General features: G+C 41.7%; 1 protein-coding gene across 3 annotated transcripts in view; it reads right to left on the reverse strand.

The window, feature by feature from the left end:
- The window catches only part of DYM (dymeclin), a 382,495-nt gene that overhangs the window by 298,108 nt on the left and 59,681 nt on the right, over positions 1–24,706 (reverse strand). For all 3 annotated transcript variants that reach the window (XM_056543831.1, XM_056543823.1, XM_056543838.1), the window contains 3 exons: positions 17,940–17,992; positions 16,656–16,749; positions 13,375–13,508 (listed from right to left, as the gene is read on the reverse strand). In XM_056543831.1, coding sequence (XP_056399806.1) covers positions 13,375–13,508; positions 16,656–16,749; positions 17,940–17,992 — 281 coding nt within the window. The remainder of the gene's footprint in view (positions 1–13,374; positions 13,509–16,655; positions 16,750–17,939; positions 17,993–24,706) is intronic.

A 24,706-nucleotide genomic window follows, 5' to 3' on the forward strand; every position in this document is an offset into this window, starting at 1 on the left:
TGGAGTCACCTGTGGGGGGGGGTTCACTGTTCTGGCTCCACGGGGGGCTTTGCAAACGCACATGGCCCCTGACTTCCATTCCAAACAAATTCTGCCTCCAAAGCCCAATGGCGCTCCTTCTCTTCTGAGCATTGTAGTGTGCCCGCAGAGCATTTTAGGTCCTAAAATGGGGTATTTCCATACTCAGAAGAAATGGGGTTACAAACTTTGGGGGGGATTTTCTCCAATTACCCCTTGTAAAAATGTTAAATTTGGGGAAAAAAACAGCATTTTAGTGAAAAACATATATATATATATATATACATATATATATATATATATATATATATATATATATATATATATATACACACACACACACACTATATATATATATATATATATATATATATATATATATATATATATATATATATAATTTTTTTTTTTTTTTTTTCCTTTACACATCCGACTTAAAAAAAAAGTCGTCAAACACCTGTGGGGTATTAAGGCTTACTGTACCCCTTGTTATGTGCCTTGAGGGGTGTAGTTTCCAAAATAGTATGCCATGTGATTTTTTATTTTTTTGCTGTTCTGGCACCATAGGGGCTTCCTAAATGTGACATGCCCCTCAAAAACCATTCCAGAAAAACTCACTCTCCAAAATCCCATTGTCGCTCCTTCCCTTCTGTGCCCTCTACTGCGCTCACCGTACACTTGACATACACATATGAGGTGTTTCCTTACTCGAGAGAAATTGGGTTACAAATTTTGTGGGGCTTTTTCTCCTATTACCCCTTGTAAAAATTCAAAAACTGGGTCTACAAGAACATGCGAGTGTAAAAGAATGAAGATTTTGAATTTTCTCCTTGACTTTGCTGCTATTCCTGTGAAACACCTAAAGGGTTAACAAACATTCTGAATGTCATTTTGAATACTTTGGGGGGTGCAGTTTTTATAATGGGGTCATTTATGGGGTACTTCTATTTTTAAAGAATTAAGGGCATAAACAGGCAGATTCCATCTCTCCTCAGGACACCCAGTAATTCCTCCCAGGGTCTTCCAAGAATCATCAACCATAATATCGTCCAACGCCCGAAGTGCAGAACGTACCCAAGGATGCCAGAGAGAGCATCCAACAGAGAGATCTCCAAACACGTGTGGTATTATACAGCCATGAGGGGGCGCTCCGTACACTTGGGGCTGTGGTGATCACCCAGTGAATTTATAGGGGATAACATTTGTACAGTGTCTGTTGTTGTTTTCACAGGACACCCCTCCCAAATAATTGTTGACGCACAAAAAAATATGGCTAAAAAGAAGCAATGCCCAATAACTATACAGTGATCTCTCACCTTACAATGGCCTCAACATACAATATTTTCAACATACAATGGTCTTTTCTGGACCATTGTAACTTGAAACCAGACTCAACATTCAATGGGGCTTCAGAACCAACTACCAGGTTTCCATAGAGTTATGGTCTCAACAAACAATGGTTTCAACATACAATGGTCATCCCGGAACATATTAAAGGGGTATTTCCGGGCAAAAACATTTTATCCCCTATCCAAAGGATAGGCGATAAGATGTCTGACTGCGGGACCCCCAGCGATCTCCCTGCAGCACCCGCATTCTATGCGGGAGCTGCGTCTCCAGTTACGGAAACCTCCGGGTTTCCGGGACTGGGGACGTGAAGTCACGCCACGCCCCCTCCATTCATGTCTATGGGAGGTTGCTTGATAGCCATCACGCCCCCTCCAATAGACATGAATAAAGGGAGTGTGGCGTGAATGGATAGGGGATAAAATGTTTTTGCTCGGAATACCCCTTTAATATTGTAACTTGAGGAACCACTGTACATCTGTTGGCTTTGTAGATTACAGTACTTTTGTATGCATGGGCCGGTAAGGGGGTGGGATATATTAAGAAGTAAATGATCAGTCAGTTCAAGGGGTTATCCAGGGTTAATTTCTTCCAAATAACAGCCCCACATCTGTCCTCTGGTTGTGTGTGGTACTGCAGATTAGTTCCATTGAGAATAGAGCCAAGTTTTAAATAACACAACCTGAGAACAGGTGTGGTGCTGTTTTTGAAAGAGATTAGCTCAGTTTATCCCCCTGGATAGCCCCTTTTATGTGTTGAAAGCAAGAAAAATGATCAGGAGGATCTGAGCTGCTGTTCTGTTCCCCTTCCCTTCCTCTGCTGCTTATTATGCTCGAAACATCACTCCCTCCCTTCCCCCGTTAGTGTAAAACTACCTACGCTCATTACACTAACAAACTAACTGCAAAATCCGTAGTAAACTGCACATGCGCTTGCAGTTTACTACAGACTGCTGGACTACGCTAGAAAACTACACTCCTGATGCCCAGTACACTGGACCTATTCTAACTGCAAAGTCCATAATAAACTGCGCCGGTGCCGGCGGTTTTACTAGGGACTACCAGTAAACTTACATCACTGGTCAGGTGGAGAATTCCATGTATGTAGTGGTTAGTGCCTTCCAAAAATGCTTAAAGGAAGTACAACCAGTGACCAAAGACAGGGACAAGGGGGACCTAGGCTCTCTGATCTGCATGGGGAAAATGTCGAGCCCATCTGGTCTGTACAAGAATATAACTACTATAATACTGCCCCATATGTACAATAATATAACTACTATAATACTGTCCTCTATGTACAATAATATAACTACTATAATATTGCCTCCTATGTACAAGAATATAACTACTATAATACTGCTCCTATATACAAGAATATAACTACTATAATACTGCCTTCTATGTACAAGAATATAACTACTATAATACTGCCTCCTATATACAAGAATATAACTACTATAATACTGCTCCTATGTACAAGAATATAACTACTATAATACTGCCTCCTATGTACAAGAATATAACTACTATAATACTGCCTCCTATGTACAAGAATATAACTACTCTAATACTGCCTTCTATGTACAAGAATATAACTACTATAATACTGCCTCCTATGTACAAGAATATAACTACTATAATACTGCCTCCTATGTACAAGAATATAACTACTCTAATACTGCCTCCTATGTACAAGAATATTACTACTATAATACTACTCCTATATACAAGTATATAACTACTATAATACTGCTCCTATATACAAGAATATAACTGATAATACTGCTCCTATATACAAGAATATAACTACTATAATATTGCCTCCTATATAAACGAATGTAACTACTATAATACTGCCCTATATACAAGAATATAACTACTATAATACTGCTCCTTTGTACAGGAATAGAACTACTATAATAGTGTTCCTATGTACGAGAATAGAACTATTATAATACTGCTCCTACATACAATAATATACCTACTATAATACTGCTCCTATATACAAGAATATAACTGCTATAATACTGCCTCCTATGTACAAGAATATTACTACTATAATACTGCTCCTATGTACAAGAATATAACTACCATAATACTGCTTCCATGTACAAGAATATAACTACTATAATACTGCTCCTATATACAAGTATATAACTACTATAATACTGCTCCTATATACAAGAATATAACTATGATAATACTGCTCCTATATACAAGAATATAACTACTATAATACTGCTCCTATGTACAGGAATAGAACTACTATAATACTGTTCCTATGTACAAGAATAGAACTATTATAATACTGCTCCTACATACAAGAATATAACTACTAGAGATGAGCGAACTTACAGTAAATTCGATTTGTCACGAACTTCTTAGCTCGGCGGTTGCTGACTTTTCCTGCACAAATTAGTTCAGCTTTCCGGTGCTCTGGTGGGCTGGAAAAGGTGGATACAGTCCTAGGAAAGAGTCTCCTAGGACTGTATCCACCTTTTCCAGCCCACGGGAGCACCTGAAAGCTGAACTAATTTATGCAGGAAAAGTAATCAACTGCCGAGCCGAAAAGTTTGTGATGAATCGAATTTACTGTAAGTTCGCTCATCTCTAATAACTACTATAATACGGCTCCTATGTACAAGAATATAACTACTATAATAATGCCCCCTATATACAAGAATATAACTACTATAATATTGCTCCTATGTACAAGAATATAACTACTATAATACTGCTCCTATATACAAGACTATAACTACTATAATACTGCTCCTATATACAAGACTATAACTACTATAATACTGCTCCTATATACAAGAATATAACTACTATAATACTGCCCCCTAGATACAAGAATATAACTACTATAATACTGCTCCTATGTACAAGAATATAACTACTATAATACTGTCTAATATGTACAAGAATATAACTACTATAATACTGCCCCTATATACAAGAATATAACTACTATAATACTCCTCCTATGTACAATAATATAACTACTATAATACTGCCTCCTATATAAAAGAATAAGACTATTATAATACTGCCCCTATATACAAGAATATAACTACTATAATACTGCTCTTATGTACAGAAATAGAATTACTATAATACTGTCTCCTATGTACAAGAATATAACTACTATAATACGGCTTCTACATACAAGAATATAACTACTATAATACTGCTCCTATGTACAATAATATAACTACTATAATACTGCTCTTATGTACAAGAATATAACTACTATAATACTACTCCTACATACAAGAATATAACTACTATAATATTGCTCCTATGTACAAGCATATAACTACACTAATACTGCCCCCTATGTACAAGACTATAACACTGCTCTTATACACAAGAATATAACTACTATAATACTGCTCCTATATACAAGAATATAACTACTATAATACTGCCTCCTATATACAAGAATATAACTACTATAATACTGTCTCCTATATACAAGAATATAACTACCATAATACTGCTTCCATGTACAAGAATATAACTACTATAATACTGCTCCTATATACAAGAATATAACTACTATAATACTGCTCCTATATACAATATAACTACTATATTACTGCCCCTATGTACAAGAATATAACTACTATAATACTGCCTCCTATATACAAGAATATAACTACTATAATACTGCCTCCTATATACAAGAATATAACTACTATAATACTGCCTCCTATATACAAGAATATAACTACTATAATACTGCCTCCTATATACAAGAATATAACTACTATAATACTGCCTCCTATATACAAGAATAAAACTACTATAATACTGCCCCTATATACAAGAATATAACTACTATAATACTTCCTCCTATATACAAGAATATAACTACTATAATACTGCCTCCTATGTACAAGAATATAACTACTATAATACTGCTCCTATATACAAGAATATAACTACTATAATATTGCCCCTATATACAAGAATATAACTACTATAATACTTCCTCCTATATACAAGAATATAACTACTATAATATTGCCTCCTATATACAAGAATATAACTACTATAATACTGCCTCCTATATACAAGAATATAACTACTATAATACTGCCCCCCTATGTACAAGAACATAACTATAATACTACCTCCTATATACATAAAAATAACTACTGTAATACTGCCCCTATAGATAAGGTTATAATTTGTTCTACACATCTAGGAGATAAAGCAGGGAGCTCATCAGACCGATCTGCACAGTCTTTCCATCTCCTCCTCAGTTCCAGGTAAGCCCAGGTTATTCCGCCATACAGTGCTGTGCTCAGTGTTCGAATCACAGGCGTCAGTACAATTACAGGCGCTTTTATTTAATAACCTTTCCATTAGTGTATGAGACTGGTGTCAGCTACTTAATAGAGGATCAATGTGTGCCCTGGAAACAAATGGAGCATTCAGACAGGCGGCCGCTCCTGACACATCTCTGTGTCTTATGATTTAATCCAGTAACACTTTCTGTATGATTCAGCTACAGCCGGGGTAGTGTTTCCATTCTGATGCTTATTGCGCCCATTGCGGCCTGACCTTGAGTGCCATCTTCCTCTTGTTTTGCCAAACATATTTGCGGTGGAAAGCTGGCAGGCCGGGGGCCCCAGTGCCTTCCCCGTGGTGATTTTTATAAGATGCTTCCTCTGTATCTGGATCAGCGTTTCGCTGCTGTCAAAACTGAAGAGGAATTAAGAGAGTGGATTCTCCCTTAGGAGCGAGAGGGAGGTAAGGAAAATACCAGAACTGGAGGGAGAGGGTTTTCCAAATGCTCATAATTCTTCAATGGCTCAAATAAAAAATAAAATTAAAAAAATTGCCCTGTTGTGTTGTTTTATACAGTGCAGTGCACAAAGTGGGCATGACATGCGGCCCCTGACTGTACGCACATTGACTAAGTGACCTCGATTCACTGGGCACCGGCTATACAAACCAGGAGATGTCTGTGTATGTTCAGGGGCGAGAAGACGAGCAGCGGCGCACGCATTACCCCACAAAACTTGACACTGGGCCAAGCCTGACAAAAAACAACTCCCCCTCTATAATGTATGCACATTACATTGAAAAACCTTGGATTGGAGGCCACTTCTTAAAGGGGTAACCCATGTTGAAAAAAAAATAGATTGATAGAAAGACGGACGATAGAAAGACGGACCATAGAAAGACGGACCATAGAAAGACGGACCATAGAAAGACGGACCATAGAAAGACGGACGATAGAAAGACGGACGATAGAAAGACGGACGATAGAAAGACGGACGATAGAAAGACGGACGATAGAAAGACGGACGATAGAAAGACGGACGATAGAAAGACGGACGATAGAAAGACGGACGATAGAAAGACGGACCATAGAAAGACGGACCATAGAAAGACGGACCATAGAAAGACGGACCATAGAAAGACGGACCATAGAAAGACGGACCATAGAAAGACGGACCATAGAAAGACGGACGATAGAAAGACGGACGATAGAAAGACGGACGATAGAAAGACGGACGATAGAAAGACGGACGATAGAAAGACGGACGATAGAAAGACGGACGATAGAAAGACGGACGATAGAAAGACGGACGATAGAAAGACGGACGATAGAAAGACGGACGATAGAAAGACGGACGATAGAAAGACGGACGATAGAAAGACGGACGATAGATGATAGAGAGACAGATGATAGAAAGATAGATGATAGAAAGATTATTAAAGATTATAGATTTAAATCAATGAACTGCAACTGCAGGGCCAGAGACCGCCGCTGCCGCCCGCTTCTCTCCCCCTGCCTGTCCTGGGGTCCTCCCTAGTCCAACCACCACCGCCGCTGCCCCATTGCCTCCCCCCTCCCCAGTTTTATAATTAACTGTTCCCGGGGGGGGGGGGGGGGGGGGGGGCGGGGTCCGCGCTACTTTTGGCTCCAGCGGCATCCTGAGCTGTCACTGTGCGCACTAACGGTGACGTCGCGTTGAGGACGTCACTCGTCATTGCGCTGCGCAGCGCACAGCAATAGCGCAGGACGTCGCAGGAGCCAGAAGTAGCGCGGACCCCAGGGACAGGTAATTATAAAACCTGGGATGAGGGAGGCAATGGGGCAGCGGCGGTGGCGGTGGTCTCTGGCTAGGTAGGGGAGGATGGGCGGCGCATTATCGGCATATCGGCAAGTTAATTGCCGATACCGATAATGTCCAAAATCGTGAATATCGGCCAAACGGATAATCGGTCGATCCCTAGTAATAACATCTAGAACATTTTGGCTGCAGAAAAGCGTACAGGTAATCGGCTTACCTGGATGTGTTGTGTAAAAGAAACTACTAAAAAGCATGCAATAAACCATAGGCGGTGCAACTTAGCTGGGTTCAGCAGTGCAGGTAGGTCCTGGCCGAGACAAATGCAGAGAATATTTATTATAGGAAAAAAAGCCAAGACTTCCAAAGCGCTATCTACCGATATAATCTCCAACACACTTAGGTCAAGATAAACCATGGTGTATATTTTATTTAGCCAGACACAGAGGAGTTTTGATATCGCAGAGCATCTTCCCCAATGTGATTGCAGCCCGCAATAACATTAAGATACTCTGCTGTCTCCACTATGGTTTAACTTGACCTTAGTGTTGGAGATTATATCGGTGGATAGCGCTTTGGGCGCTGGGCTTTTTTTCCCTTTATCTGTTTGGATTCTTCTCTTCATTTATGTATTAGAAGCACAGCTATCAGGCCAGTAACTTCCAAATGCTTAAAGGGGTATTCCAGGAAAAACTTATTTTTAATACATCAACTGGCTGCAGAAAGTTAAAACAGATTTGTAAATTACTTCTATTAATCTTAATCCTTCCAATAATTATCAGCTGCTGAAGTAGAGTTGTTCTTTTCTGTCTGACAACAGTGCTCTCTGCTGACACCTCTGTCGGTCTTGGGAACTGCACGGAGTAGGACAGGTTTGCTATGGGGATTTGCTTCTACTCTGGACAGTTCGAGACAGGTGTCATCAGAGAGCACTTAGACAAATCAACAACAACTCAACTTCAGCAGCTCATAAGTACTGAAAGGATTAAGATGTTTTAATAGAAGTCATTTACAAATCTGTTTAACTTTCTGGAGCCAGTTGATTATATATATATATATATATATATATATATATATATATATATATATATAAAGTTTTTTCCTGGATGACCCCTTTAATTCGTACGTTTTTTATTTCAGTTTTCAATGATCTACACGGATCTGTAGGATTGGAAAAGCTGGATTGCCATCCCTGCTGTAGCTACCAATAATGGCTGTCACCCAGCTTTCCCAAGTTTGCATGCTCGGTATGCTATTCCAGGTCAAACATCACCAGCGGGCCCCCAAGATGTCACAGACAGGGCGTCTTTCCTTAGAAATAACATTCGGAGAGTCTTTTATTCTGGACGGTATTCATTACTAGGCGCCAAGTAGGAAAGCAACACTCTATCGAGATGCAGGAAAACGACAAAAAAGCAAACAAAACAATCCAGTGCTGTACAGGAAAGCAAACAAATTACCAATTGCAGAAATGAGATCACATCACAAGTGAGTGAGATTTTTTTTTTTTTTCTGTCTTTAAATATAGTTTAATATTGCACGGTATGTATTGTATTCATCACAATAAGGGCGCCCCCAGCACTCCATGGATTTCCTCTACAACGTGATATGACCAGGGAAAGGTCAGGCTGATTTCTTGAATGATGTGGAGCGCAAAATCCTCCCAATGTAAACAGCCCGGGACCGTGGCTGGAGCCGTGGCTGCTGTGTGTAGCCAGCGCTACCAAACATTATCTTATTTTCTGCAGGTTAGGATAAAGTGAGCTAGGGTAAGGGCTCGCCCTCCGCTTCCTATCTGGAAACCAGTCCGGCTACAGTTGTAAAAAAGTGAATTATTGTGGAGACAGGACAAAATGACAATGTGCCCACAATAATATCATCTTCAAAAGGTTTTTCCAGGATAGGAATGTGTGTGAGTTTTTTTTCCTTTCTATGTAGCGGAGTATAGTAATGGAATGCTTGGCTGTCCGGGCATGCTGGGAGTTGTAATTTTGCAACAGCTGGAGACACACTGTTTGGAAAACACTGGAATACCGGATAACTAGCTAATCGGTGAGGGTCCCACTAGCGGACCCCTCCCGTTTACAAGAACGGAGGTCAATTGTTCCCCCAGTGGCAGCACCGCTCCATTTACGTATATGCGGCTTCAAAATATTGTACAGCACTCAGCAATGTTCTATTAAAGCAACTCCTACCATTGAGATGCTGTAGACCCTGTGCTACTCCTTTCCATAGCTGGCTGTGCTGCTGCTCTGACACATTTATACTGGTCAAGGCTCTGGGGTCTCGCTCTCCTGCTCTCACTACTTCCCAGCATTGGCAGACATATAGAAAAAAAAGTGGCACTCACCATATTCAAGAGTTCGCTTCATTTCAGTGCAGTTCTGAGGAGAACTCTGCCCGCAATATGAGGAGTGCCACGCCTCTTCTTTAGGAATCTGAATTTGAGCACCGCCAACTCCATACTACTGGTTGCTGCAGTGATTACACACCACCGTAGTATGAGCAGTGCCAAACGCTGAGTCTACTACAGTGTAGTGGGTTTTGGACACAGGTTTAAAGTGTTCTTAAAACCTACCTCTCATATCACAGAAAAAAATAAAATAAATGTAAGGGTATATAATGTTTTTCACTAGGTCATGCAGATGCAGATGTGCCGCTCACTCATTCTGACATCCACTGCTCAGGAAGAGGCGTGTCTGAGGTGAGCACTAAGCCCGCCCACACTCACCATGCATTCACTTTCCCCCCCGAGTCTGTTGTGCTGGATCTCCCCCTACTCTCTGTTTTCCTGATAGACAAGACAGAAGTGAGCACAGAGGAGTGCTAGTCCAAGCCTGTACTTTAGCTGGGACAAAAATGATGCTGCAGCCGGACAGGATTAGGTTATGGATGGCATGGGGACCCCCCGCCCCCCCCCCCCCCCCCCGAATGGTCTTTTATGCAAGTCATGATTTCTATAAAAAGTAGGTAACATTTTTGTATGATTTATATTACAAAGGCTAATGTTAATACAAAAAGTTTTTAATCTGTCAGTGCCCATTTAAGTGTTACATAGTTTAATTTTCTTACTGAGCGCAGATTTACATACTATGAATAATATGACATTTTTAAAGTAGAGGCTTGCACGGATTTCAACATAAATATGAACGGATTCTGAGGCAAAATTTGCATAAAAATCTGTGAATAACAGCAGGGAGAGGAAGAAGGTTGTACACAACAGATCAAAGCATGCAGAGGGGGGGGGAGCACCCAAGTCTACAGGGAGGGCAGATCACACAGGCTGTACAATATCAGTGTAGAACACAAGGCAGTCTGAATAGGAAGACAGGAGAAATCACTAAGTCAGTGTATTGGCACCCAAGGTGGACTCCGTAGAGGGTAGGTTGAGGGGCAACACAAACATCTCAACATTAGTATCTATGAGCAAGAGGAGAGAAGGAGTAATGTTTCTGGTTGAGGAATGCACCAAAATGGGTTACTCTTCGTCTTGGAGAAGATTTTGGCTTGGCTAATAATCACCAGGCATGTTATAAGGTTCTTTAAAGAGGCTAAGAACCATCTTGCAGGAATACAACCTCCAGTAGTTGTCACAGCAGAGCAGGCTCTATTCCTCCTAAAGAAGGGCTACTTTGCATAGCAAGAAGGAAGAAAATATCAATGACGGGCTGTAGTGGGAGAAAGCAGTCCGGGAATTAACCTGTACTAATACAATTGAGCTAAAGAAGACAGAAGCATCCTGAACCTTACATTCAGTATGCATTACTGGGAAGTACACCTCTCCATGAGAAAAAGCCTAAAACTAGGGTCTGAAAAATATTATTAAGAATTGAGACAATAAACTTTAGCTTAACGCAACTCTTCAACTAAAGCAAAGTAAAAAAAAATATTTTCCCATATAAAAGGTGTTCAAAGGTTTTAAAAAAAATATTTAACAATTAGTTCTTTCCAACAGAATCCCCAAATCCACTAATGTTCTTACTCCATCACAATTAATTCCAATAAATTACAAATATAATTTCCTGACAGCTCTCCTAATGAGTGGACTTGTCTATGACAGCTCTTATACTGCCACCTACAGGTCATTAATGGAATAGCACTGCTTAACTTCCTACAACCTTTTCAGATTATAAATAGAGTTACAGAATGATGCATCTCAACCAATGTTGTACTTATGGGTGGCTTTCCGCCAGGGTGCCACTGATGTGCAGGGTGCCAAGTCTCCCGCATTCCACCTAAGGGTATGTTTCACACTGCGGAATTCCATGAGCGGAAATCCGCACAGTGAACATGTTCTTCCACAAGCACTGACATAGCCGTCAATGGTCCTACCGCCAAAGTATTTTTGGCAGCGTCCGCCAGACGGAATCTCCGCTTCCACAATGTGAACATACCCTAACACAGTGGATATAATTCGCTTGCTAACTGGGGAATCAAAGACTAGTCCTGGATCCACAGGTCAGCGAGCTCCAGCTTATGGTGTAAGCTACAGTGTGAAGTTACTGGGAGCAGAGCGTGACCTCTGCCTGGTGCAGGCAATAAGGAGGAAGGTGGCAGCCGGCTACTCTGCGCTGGAGAGCAGGTAACATAGTAACATAGTTCATAAGGTTGAAAAAAGACCAGAGTCCATCTAGTTCAACCTATAACCGTAATGAGTCCCTACTGAGTTGATCCAGAGGAAGGCAAAAAACCCTCATACTAGAGGTAAAAATTCCTTCCCGACTCCGAATATGGCATCAGAATAAATCCCTGGATCAATGTTCTGTCCCTATAAATCTAGAATACATAACCAGCGATGTTACTACTCTCCAAAAATGCATCCAGACCCCTTTTTTGAACTCTATTACAGAGTTCACCATGACCACCTTCTCCGGGAGAGAATCCCACAGTCTCACTGCTCTTACAGTAAAGAACCCCCGTCTGTGCTGGTGTAGAAACCTTCTTTCCTCTAGACGTAGAGGATGCCCCCTTGTTATAGATACAGTCCTGGGTATAAATAGATCATGGGAGAGATCTCTGTACTGCCCCCTGATATATTTATACATAGTTATTAGGTCTCCCCTAAACCTTCTTTTTTCTAAACTAAATAACCCCAATTCTGATCATCTTTCTGGGTTAAACTAACAGGCCTACAATTCCCGGGGTCACCTTTTGGTCCCTTTTTAAATATTGGCACCACATTTGCCATGCGCCAGTCCTGGGGAACAGGACTTAAGATATCGATAATAAAATGGGAAATTATTTAAAAAAAAAAAAAACAACCAAAAAAATCAGCAAACAACTTAAAAACTTGATTTTAACAATAGGTAATTTTCTGATGATACATTTCCTTTAGGTAAAGAATCCTTCATTTGACAGCTGTTTTCCCCACACTACCCATCAACATGTCTGTCCAGCTGTTATTACTAGCGATCAAGGGGGATAAAAGATCACATGACGAAAACTCAGGCTTGTCTGATTATTGATGGGAGACGTCCACATAGATGAGAGTGTCGGCAACTAGTGTGTCTTCCGCACTAATATGCTCAGTGCTGCCCCCTATTTTATTGTGCAGCTCTTCTTTTGATCCCACATTGAAGGAAGATTTTAGGTTTCCATTGCTGCCAAGGGGAAAGGAGCGACTTTCAAGAATAACCCCAAGGACCAGCAAGCGAAATTTTGAGGGCGGTTAAAAAGCTCAATTTGATTCTTTAATCCTCAGGGTCCCTGTCAGTGTTTCCCAACCAGGGTGCCTCCAGCTGTTGCAAAACTACAACTCCCAGCATGCCCGGACAGCCGTTGGCTGTCCGGGCATGCTGAGAATTGTAGTTTTGCAACAGCTGGAGGCACCCTGGTTGGGAAACACTGCTCTATGTATATCATATCATAGTGATAACAAATATCAGTAATGTTTTACCCTGGGGCCCCTCACTTACCATATGTTCCGGGCTCTTTCTTCTGATAGGAGAAGTGGAGTAGCAGCTCCTCCTCAGAGACATGGGAGATGAACACTTTCAGTAGACAGCAGATTATAAAGAGGGCATTGTGGGCTTGCCAGATGAAGAGTTGACTGTAAGAAAGAAATAACTTTTAGATATACAATATCCTCCTGTCTGTGCCTTAAAGTGCCTTACTGTCAAAAAAAAAAAAAAAAAAGACAAATAAAAGAGACATCAAAAGTTTTGATCGGATGGGGCCTGGATGCTGAGACCCCCACTGATTACTAGAAGGAGCACTCTACTCACCATCTGTCCCCTCACTGTGGAAGACATATAATACAGCATCTATATCATACACACAACATCACTTGTCCTACAGAGCTATTCATTTTATTCCAACACAGATGCATCCATGTGTTTCATTACTGTAATTGGGTCATGTGATCATCAGCCTGACCCACAGAAAACCACAGCAGGAATTGACCAAATCCTGGGTCAGCTGTAAACTAAAGGATGATATCATGACCCATTAAGATCACTTCTGCTAGCTTTCAGAGCCCCCAACCCCTATTCCTCCTCTATCTGTATACTGCTGCTGCTATCTCTATGGAATCAGAATATATGGTAGTTATACACCTCCCCTACGGCTCTATCAATATACTGCTGCTGCCTCTAAAGTATTTAGTCAGCCAGCAATTGTGCAAGTTCTCCCACTGAAAAAGATGAGAGGCCTGTAATTGTCATCATAGGTATTCTTCAACTATGAGAGACATAATGAGAGAAAAAATCCATAAAATCACATTGTCTGATTTTTTAAGAATTTATTTGCAAATTATGGTGGAAAATAAGTATTTGGTTATTAACAAAATTTTATCTCAATTCTTTGTTATACACCCTTTGTTGGCAATGACAGAGGTCAAACGTTTTCTGTAAGTCTTCACAAGGTTTTCACACACTGTTGCTGGTATTTTGGCGCATTCCTCCATGCAGATCTCCTCTAGAGCAGTGATGTTTTGGGGCTGTCGCTGGACAACACAGACTTTCAACTCCCTCCAAAGGTTTTCTATGGGGTTGAGATCTGGAGACTGGCTAGGCCACTAAAGGACCTCAAAATGCTTCTTACGATGCCACTCCTTCATTGCCCGGGCGGTGTGTTTGGGATCATTGTCATGCTGAAAGACCCAGCCACGTTTCATCTTCAATGCCCTTGCTGATGGAAGGAGGTTTTCACTAAAAATTTCACAATACATGGCCCCATTCATTCTTTCCTTTACACGGATCAGTCATCCTGGCCCCTTTGCTGAAAAACAGCCCCAAAGCATGATGTTTCCACCCCCATGCTTCACAGTAGGTATGGTGTTCTTTGGATGCAACTCAGCATTCTTTCTCCTCCAAACACGACGAGTTGAGTTTTTACCAAAAAGTTCTACTTTGGTTTAATCTGCCCATATGACATTTTCCCAATCCTCTTCTCGATCATCCAAATGTTCTCTAGCAAACTTCAGAAGGGCCCAGACATGTACTGGCTTAAGCAGGGTGACACGTCTGGCACTGCATTATTTGAGTCCCTGGTGGAGTAGTGTGTTACTGATGGTAGCCTTTGTTACTTTGGTCCCAGCTCTCTGTAGGTCATTCACTAGGTCCCCCCGTGTGGTTCAGGGATTTTTGCTCACCATTCTGGTGATCATTTTGACACCACAGGGTGAGATCTTGAGTGGAGCCCCAGATAGAGGGAGATTATCTGTGGTCTTGTATGTCTTCCATTTTCTTATAATTGCTCCCAGAGTTAATTTCTTCACACCAAGCTGCTTGCCTATTGCAGATTCAGTCTTCCCAGCCTGGTGCAGTTCTACAATTTTGTTTCTGGTGTCCTTCAACAGCTCTTTGGTCTTGGCCATAGTGGAGTTTGGAGTGTGACTGTTTGAGGTTGTGGACAGGTGTCTTTTATACTGATAAGTTCAAACAGGTGCCATTAATATAGGTAATGAGTGGAGAACAGAGGAGACTCTTAAAGGAGAAGTTACAGGTCTGTGAGAGCCAGAAATCTTTCTTGTTTGTAGGTGACCAAATACTTATTTTCCACCATAATTTGCAAATAAATTCTTTAAAAATCAGACAATGTGATTTTATGGATTTTTTTTCTATTATGTCTCATAGTTGAGGTATACCTATGATGAAAATTACAGGCCTCTCATCTTTTTAAGTGGGAGAACTTGCACAATTGGTGGCTGACAATACTTTTTTTGCCCCACTGTATGTGGAATCAGGATACAAGGTACAAAAAAACATGTTATTATTACATAGCTCAGGGTGCCATAATTCCACACCTGATTTACTGTTTATTGATACACCCTTCCGTTACAAATATATGGAGGTTTATAATTTGACAGTCAGATTTCCTGAATTGTCAAGGGAATAAACCCACTATGAAACAGAAGAGGGTATCAAGAAATTGGAAAAGGCGTGTGATCAGGGCACCCCAAGCGATTTAAAGGAGATCTGTATCCATAGAACACTAGCGGATAGGGGATTAGTGTCTGATCGCCCCAACGCTGTGACCCCACGCAATCTCCTGTTTGGGGCCCGCGGCTCTCCCGTGCAGGAGGCGTGTCTTGGCCGCAGCTGACACACCCCTTCCATGTATCTCTATGGGAGAGGTGGCGATGTAGCATTCATGCATCTCCACCTCTCCCATAGAGCTGTGTGGAGGGGGCGTGTTGTCAACCTCAGTGAGGTCGACGACACACGCATTAGCAGTGGTAATGCCGGGTCCCCGTACGGGATAGGGGATAAGTGTCTAAGACTGCAATACTCCTTTAATTACATAATCTCATTTTATGGGGGGTTGGTAACTGGTCCCCTTTAAATGAGAAAACTGTAAATATTAAGGAATCTAATGGGTTCACTTGGGTGAACTTTAGCACCAGCATTCTAATTAGATGAACAGGTGCAGGGATCAAACATCACAGCCAAAGCCAAAGAATTTATGTCTGCCACATCAGCTAAATCAGGGAAGCACCTAGGTATACACAAGAACCTCTACATTAATCTTTTACTACATTGATAGTTTTCAGTCAGTGACTGGAAATAATCATTCCTAAGAATGTGATAATAACAAGCAGTTAATAAAGAGTTTAGCATTGATCCCAACTTTGGGGGCCAGACACAGACTGGAGGGTGTCCACACACAAGGACGGGGCATTGTGGAATGGAGATTAGGAACGGTTTTATGGTTCTTAATGAATATAAATTTACAAGGCTTTATCTCATTCACGTACTTCTGACATTCTGCTGATATCTTCAGTTCTTTCGTCCTTGATAAAAAGACTCTAATGAGAGCTCCAAGATTTCCTGTTCTTGGGTTGTTCTCAACTATAAAAGAAAAAGTAAATTTTAAACCAGAATACAATGATAAAAAGAAACCTAAAGATTCCCTCATCAGATCTGTAGTTTTAGCTGCAAACACAATGAAATATGGGAAGAAATTTCATTGGAAAAGTCATAAGATTATACTTTGCATTGGCTTTACATGTTTTTAGTGCACTGTATGTATAATGTGGAATAAAATTCTACAAAATGTGTTATTGAAAATATTGTACTATTTGTCTTCTGTAGCCTGTATGCACTACAATACATTGCAAGCTGCTTGATTCCACTCAGTGTGAGGTCATGTTCGCAGATTTTTCCGAGGCATACCTCTGGATTTCTAACTCATATTTTGTAGCAGATTTTGTTGTGATTCTCGGCCTTTGTTAGCCAACATGGTTTGCACACAGAAGCCATGTCAACAATCAGATGTGGCATATGGACTGAATTGTGAATTTTGTTACATATTTAGTGCTAAAATCTGGACGAAAATTCACAGTGTGAACATGTCCAGAGACAATCCTGTTTGCTCAATTTTCAAATGATATAACAGCTGATCACCATGCGTTTTAACTCCATTTCCAGCTAGTACAAGCCCTTAAAGGGGTACTCCGCTGCTAGGCATGTTATCCCCTATCCAAAGTATGTCTGATCGCAGAGATCCAGCCACTGGGGACCCCCGCGATATCTGCCGCGTCACCCCAGTCATCCGGTGCACGGAGCGAACTCTGTGCAGTGCCGGATGACTGGGGAACACAGCCACCACGCCCCCTCCATTCAGGTCTATGGGAGGATGTGTGACCTCTGAGTACTAGCAGGCACGCCCCCTTGCATATACATGAATGGAGGGGGCGTGGCGTGACGTCATGATCACGGAAACCCCAGGCTTCCGTGACCGTAATGGCGCAGCGCTGGCCCAGAGATCCCTGGGGTTCCCCGAGGCCGGACCCCCTTCGATCAGACATGTTATCCCCTATCCTTTGTATAGGGGATAACATGTATAGGGGCGGAGTATCCCTTAAAAGGCATTGTCCAGTGAAAGACAACTTATGGATTGGGGATAAGCGTCTGATCGTGAGTGGACAACCGCTGAGACCTGTGGATAGGGGATAAGTTGTCTTTCACTGGACAACCCCTTTATCATCATATCTGAAGTAGCCTCTCTGATTAACTATAGATGCACAAGGGTTACTTACTCAATGCCTTGCAAATGGAGATGGTTGCTTCTTCCAGCAGTTTGGAGTCAGTACTGAAACAAGAGAGAAGAAAAGCATTAATATCTTCACAGATATATATATATATATATACATATACACACACACACACACACACACACGTATGGGTAGAACAGATAGTACAAAAAATAAAAATTAAAGGGATAGTCAAGGATTAGCTAAAAGGGTCTGCTCCTCCCTTCTTGTCCATTGGCTGTGTCTGGTATTGCAGCTTAGCCCCAATCTAAAAAGTTACCCCCCTACCCTTTTAGCTGATCCTGGAGAACCCTTTTCCCCCCATTCTATGACAACCCTTGTACAGATTTGTATCTGCAGTTTCCTGCATAGCCAAGCACCGCTGTATCAATAAATCAGCATTGTAGCCCCTTCATTCACTTGATTATTATTAATTTATATAGCACTGACACATGCCACAGCGCAGTACACAGAGGTTATTCCTCTCAATCTGAATTCCAAATGAATCTAAGTACGTATTCGCAGTGTGGGAGGCCATAGGCTGTCCGGGCATGCTGGGAGTTGTAGTTTTGCAACAGCTGGAGGCACCCTGGTTGGGAAACACTGGCTTACTCTGTCCTGGTCATGTATTGCAATACATGTTGAGACAAATAATCAACAAAATGGAAGTGCTTTTTTGTGCAGTTACATTATTTGCAGGGTTTTTTTTTAAAGCTTGTAAGGTAAAATATATGTACGCTCACCTTGTGGCACACCACCACTATTAATAGTAAAAAAAAAAAAAATTCTATATCCAGAACCTTAAGGATATCACCAGTATTTACTGGTACATGATAGTCTCTTATCTCAGTAAATACTGGTGATATCCTTGAGGTTCTGGATAGATTTGTTTTATACTATTATATATTTTTCATACGACACCTAGGGTATAGGTGTATATCCAATATACCTCACATAATCTAATTGTGAGCCGTGCTACATTTGTATGTCTTTTGCTAGATATAAAAAATAGCCAGTGGCAGCCTGCATCCCCTACTGGTATCCTGTAATGGAGTGGTGAACGTGCTAGAAGCTGATAGACCAGATCTACTGGGTGTCAAGAACAACGGGAGCTGGACGGTGCCCGCCGGAAAAAAATTATAGCGTTTATTGAAACTGAGGACAATGCGTTTTGAAATGGGCAAAGGTGGAATGTCTACTTTGTCTGGTCCATTACACTGAGATGGTACAAACAGGCTGTGTCCACGTCACGTGGGACCGGGCATTAATAATTATTCACAGAAAGAGAATAAAAAAAAATAATAAAAAATAAATAAATTAATTATATATATATATATATATATATATATATATATATATATATATATATATATATATATATATATATATATACACACACACACACACATATAGGTTAATATGCTGTGTCTGAAAATAAATATCGCCAATGCCCGATCACGCTACTTCTGATGTCACCGCGACCACCAGTCCCGTCGGTGGTCTTTCCGATTATTTAAATCTGTTTGTCCTATCAAAGTGTAATGGACCTGACATAGAAAAAATTCCACCTTTTGAAAAGCTTTGCCCTAAGCTTGAATAAACACTTTTTTTTTAATTAATTTACCTTTCGTGAATCATTGTATGGTTAACTACAGCGCGCTGTCGAGCGCCATCCAGCTCCTGTTCATCCAGCTCCTGTGGATCCCATATATCAGCTTTTAGCTCAGTGTTTCCAAACTAGGTTGCCTCCAGCTGTTGCAAAACTAAAACTACCAGCATGCCATGCTGGGAGTTATAGTTTTGCAACAGCTGGAGGCGCCCTGGTTTGGGAAACACTGTTTTAGCTGGTCTTGTAATGGACACACAGCTGTGGCTTTTTACAGTACATTTATCAAAGCTATGTCTTTCAATAAGCCATGTACTTGTCTTTCCGTCACATGACCCGGGAAAGATATTTTATTTCTTGGATGTAAACAACGAGCTTCCTACTAAATGACAGCAAGCAGAGATCTTTAAAAAACTTTAAGACATTGATACAGAAAGTGTACTGGATACATGCATAACTTTGGACACCTAAAACCCTATTCTCCATTGTATGTACACACTGCGGATTTGTCGTGGATTTTTCAAATTAACTTCAATAGACTTTTAAATTGAAAAGTTTAAAAAACCTTTAAATTGAAAAGTTGAGACAATTTCAAAAGAGACTGGTTACTATGAACACCGTGCCTAACAACCACAATCTTTACAATGGGGTTGTCAGGTGAACAATCCCTAGCAACCAGACTGTTTAAGATGACTAAGGTCTACAGCTAAAATCCAACTTGACCTTCTGCTGAGGGTACATAGGGGACGGCACTTCTCAAATTGGACCTTTCTATGTTCCATTAAGAGGGCCTGTGGACTCCCCTGACCTGCTTGTTTTAGTAAAACCCTGCGTTTCCCAATACATAATTCTGGAGTATCTCTTCTCATTGCTCTATATTGTGTCATTCCTGTTATTCTTACTAGAACTGTATGGCTTAATAGTCAATTGGGTGTTACGCTATAAAGTCCATCCAATCAGAACTACATTTTTTATACCTTGCAAGGACATGTCCCCAACTGGTAACATTCAGCTGACTATTTAATCATACATTAAAAAACAGAGGAACGCCACAGCACAGAGCTATAAGAAAATATGTTCTAGAATTTTTATTTCATTATGAATACATTTTCTAAAAACTGAATAGTCAGGGTCAGGTCCACTTTAGGGAAGAGTCTCACGTAGCCAATGCAGGTCACTAAAGCGAACTCCCTGCTGCGACCTGGTAGCCCTGTGTGTCTGATTTCCCGCTGCAGATCTGCAACAGAGATTTCGCTCTAGTGACATGCATCAGAGCATTCTTAACGTGAAATACGCTGCGGATGCGCTACGTGTGACCCTACCCTTAAAGTGTAATTTCAGAGATGCTCTTCTGCCCATACTGCACAGATCGGTGCAGAGAGACACAGATCACGGTGGGCGAAACAGTTGCCGAGGCAACTGTATGATGCCCAGCAAGTTCCATGCACGAGTACTGATGATCAGAAAAGGGCTCATGCACAAACTCACTGGGTGTCATATGGCGGTCTAGACAACAGTACGACACCCATGAAGTTTTGGGCACAAGTTCCGTTCATCAGAAAAGGGGCATGTGCATGGAACTCACTGGACATCATACAGTTGCCTCAGCAACTGTGCGATGCACAGCAAGTTCCGTGTCCGATTTCCATTATCAGAAAATGGCTTGTGCACAGAACTCACTGGCTGTCATAAAAGGTTATCCCATTTATAAAGGTTGTTCCGTTTATCAGAAAAGGGCTCATGCATGGAACTTTCAGGGAATCATAAGGTTTCCTCGCTAACTGTATGATGTCCAGAAAGTACTGTGCACAAGTTCTGTTCATCAGAAAAAGGCTTGTGCAACTGTACCTCCCAGCATGATCTCCATCTCTCCACACAGATCTGTGCATAGCAGATGGGAGACCAGTTCTGGACTTACACTTAAATGCAGCATTTCCCAACAAGTGTGAGACATGCACGAGACGTGCACATGCAAAACTACAACACCAAGCATGCCCTGACTGTAATAGTAATCAGTTTGTACACTTCGTTGAGGATCTCTTATAGAACAGGCAACACCGTAACATACTCGTCTCAAAGAGACTTGCAATTCTGAAACTTTGTAGCAAAAGCATACCGTATGTGATAATACATGTAACCCCCTGACCAATAGAACCTGGAATAATAAAACCTTTCTTCGGGGAGGAAGGAAAAAGCAGTCAATTTCTGACCACACAAACTGGCTACGGTGGAGCCTGCATCCAGCCAACAGATTGCCGCAAGGATCTGGGCGGCCGGATGTCATATAGCTGTCCATAAGAGCTATAGAAAAACGTGGCCATGCGTGAGCCTATGAGACTAAAGCTGTCAAGGTTAACCAAAGTCACTGAACCGAGGCCAAGTCAACACAGTCCTGCTGCAGAAAGCAAGCAGCTGAGGAACATCTCCATTAATGAAGGGAGAGAAGTGACGAGGGAAGAAAAATAAATGCAATGCGCGGAGGTCGGTCTACGACTGCCAACCATCTTCTTAAACAAAGGACTGTCTTTAACAAGCCACCTTGAAGGCAGGGTGGGAAAAGGAGTGTCCGGGACCGGGGAGTGGAGGAAGCGAGGGACGTTATCAAATATGATGTGTGGTAGACACAAGGTCTAGGCAGCAACATCTTCCATAGGCTTATCATGAAATCTGAGCTCTCCCTGATCCTAATCCCCTGTTCTTGGACAGGGCTGTGTATTTCTTTCAGTTCAGTCTCTTCATTTCCGATTCGCTCTCTGGTATGTTTCTTGGAAATCTCAATTTTATCTCTAAGGTGGTCCTGGGTCCTGGCTGAAAGTTTTGTCTCTTAATTGAAACCAAATGTCTAGCAGCATAACAAAGAGCATAGCTACGAGTTGTCACACTTTTGGAACTGGGAAGTCTACTGTGAATTATCATCGGAAATGCAGCATAAATCAGGCACAGGATGCACAAAAAATTAAGCAATGTTTTAACTAAAGTGGATGTCAATGTCTTGACGGTGCCGAGGGAGCCATCGCTAGGAAGGAGCGACCGCGAACCATGGTTGCATTATTCCAGGGCCGCCGCAGGATGTATTTTTGGGTATGAAAATATAAAATGTGAGAAAGGCCTCGGAAATAAAACTGAATTATGAAAGCAAATAGAATGAAAACTCAGTGCAGTATGTCAAAACCTCAGTTACTTGTAGGTAAAAACAAGTTCATTTGGCAAACAGGACTAAGCCCTTCTGGAATGAGCTACACAAAAAGCCATTGTCTACAAGCATTTAACTAAAGAGGTTGTCCAGTCTACAGAACTTGTTTCCATCTATTCTACTAAGTCATCTTGATTTTAGAGAGGGTCCACCATTCATATTCCCTGGAGAGTGTCTCTTTTTAAGAGTCTCTTGCTCTGGAGCATCTGTCCTCACCCTGCACTGTGTTCTAACAAGTAGGGATTGTCCAAAGAGAGCTGCAACCATAAAATATAGAGATGATACCTTGTTTTACTTCATTTGGTTAGATCCAGGAATCCACCAACATTGCCCACATTTACTTAAATCTAAAGCTTATGAAGGCAGCATGTCCTATCACCCCAGTTAATCATACACCAAAAATAGCCCCACCAGCAATGGGGGATCCTATTTTTATTGATAGTAAACACAAAAGGAACAAAAACAAATATGGGTCAAAATCTGAAATAGCTTTATTGATACATAAATGCAAATTACATATATTTAAAAACAATTAAAATAAAAAAACCTAGTGGAACATAACCACAACTCAGCACAAGAGTAGAGCAAAGAAAACATGGGAGGTCCGCATAACTCATACCAATCAGGGTATGCAATGTGCGAAGAAGTGTAATTATACACTCCAAAATGTACTAACCATAGTGGGAGCACATACACGATGATCAATAAGTACATCGGCTTCTTCCGGGGTGCGTGTTGTGTGGTGAAGATCCGTTGTTGTCTGTCCACTTGGTAATTACTATTTGCTACAGTAATTTTACATTATGTTTTCATCCTCAGGTGTTGATTGTTATTTTATATTTTGGCTACTTATTGATGATTGTGTATGTGCTCCCACTACGGTTAGTACATTTTGGAGCGTATAATTAAATTTCTTTGCACCTTGCATACCCCCATCTGTAGGTGTATTATTACACTTTTTTTGCATAGGTCACATCAAGAGGTCTCATCCCCTCAGTAGTCTGTGTTAGCCATAACTGATGCGTAGATGGACTGCAAATATTTGGGCACTGTTCCAAGGCAGAATGCAGGAGATGTAGTAAATCAAGGCATGGGTATAGGTATAGGGTATAGGGCATATGGTCATAAGAGGAGATCAGGCAGAGGTGAGGAAATTTGGCATAGGGCAGAAGTGGTCAAATATTTAAGCTGGGCTGGTAACAGGAGAAGCAGGAACAAAATGGACAGAGTATTGTAGGGAGGGTCCTCCATGAGCCTGCCGCCATGGCCATTGTCTGTGTTCGGGAGCATCTAGAATGAGGCCAAGAGTAGATTGTATGACCCACTAGAATGCCAAACACGAGCAAGTTTGCACAGAGTAAGGACAGATGCTACATCTTTTAAGAATGAAAAAGGCCTCCTAGGGGCATGGCTTGGCACTGACCGAGATGGCCGCACATTAGGAACGCTCCTGCTCTGCTGGCCGAGAAATAGCCTTAAAACCCCCTGGTGATCCAGCATTTCAATGGGGAGAACCTCCCGACGGGTTAGGAATACCTCCGCAACTGCCCGGCTCCCTTCAACTGCTCCCTGAGGCATCCTGCGATTCCTGCACTCACCTCTGGCCTCTGCATCTTCTCCCCTTCCCGCCATTTCTGGACCCGCGCAGGGCCTGCGCTCCTGCTCCGGAGGCCGTACCTTACTTCGGGAGGGAGATCCTTCTTCCCGCTGCTGCCGGAGACTTCGGGGACCTCCTCTCACCGGCTGCCGCCTGCCTCCGCTGCTTCGTCTCTGCCCGGGGTCCCGGCCGTCCTTGTGTTGTGCAGGCTCCAGAGCCCCTGTCTGCTGCTGCAGCCTCGGCCATGGACTCTCCTCCGGCTCCTGAGCTCCTGGACCCAGCGGTGAGTGCTACACACGGCTCCCCAGCAGGAACTGCTGTCCCCCATAGTGCTGCTCAGCTGCTCCCACAAGTGGCACCCTCTCCCTCCTCTCCCT

This window comes from Hyla sarda, chromosome 1, assembly GCF_029499605.1.
Source record: "Hyla sarda isolate aHylSar1 chromosome 1, aHylSar1.hap1, whole genome shotgun sequence".
Taxonomy (NCBI): domain Eukaryota; kingdom Metazoa; phylum Chordata; class Amphibia; order Anura; family Hylidae; genus Hyla; species Hyla sarda.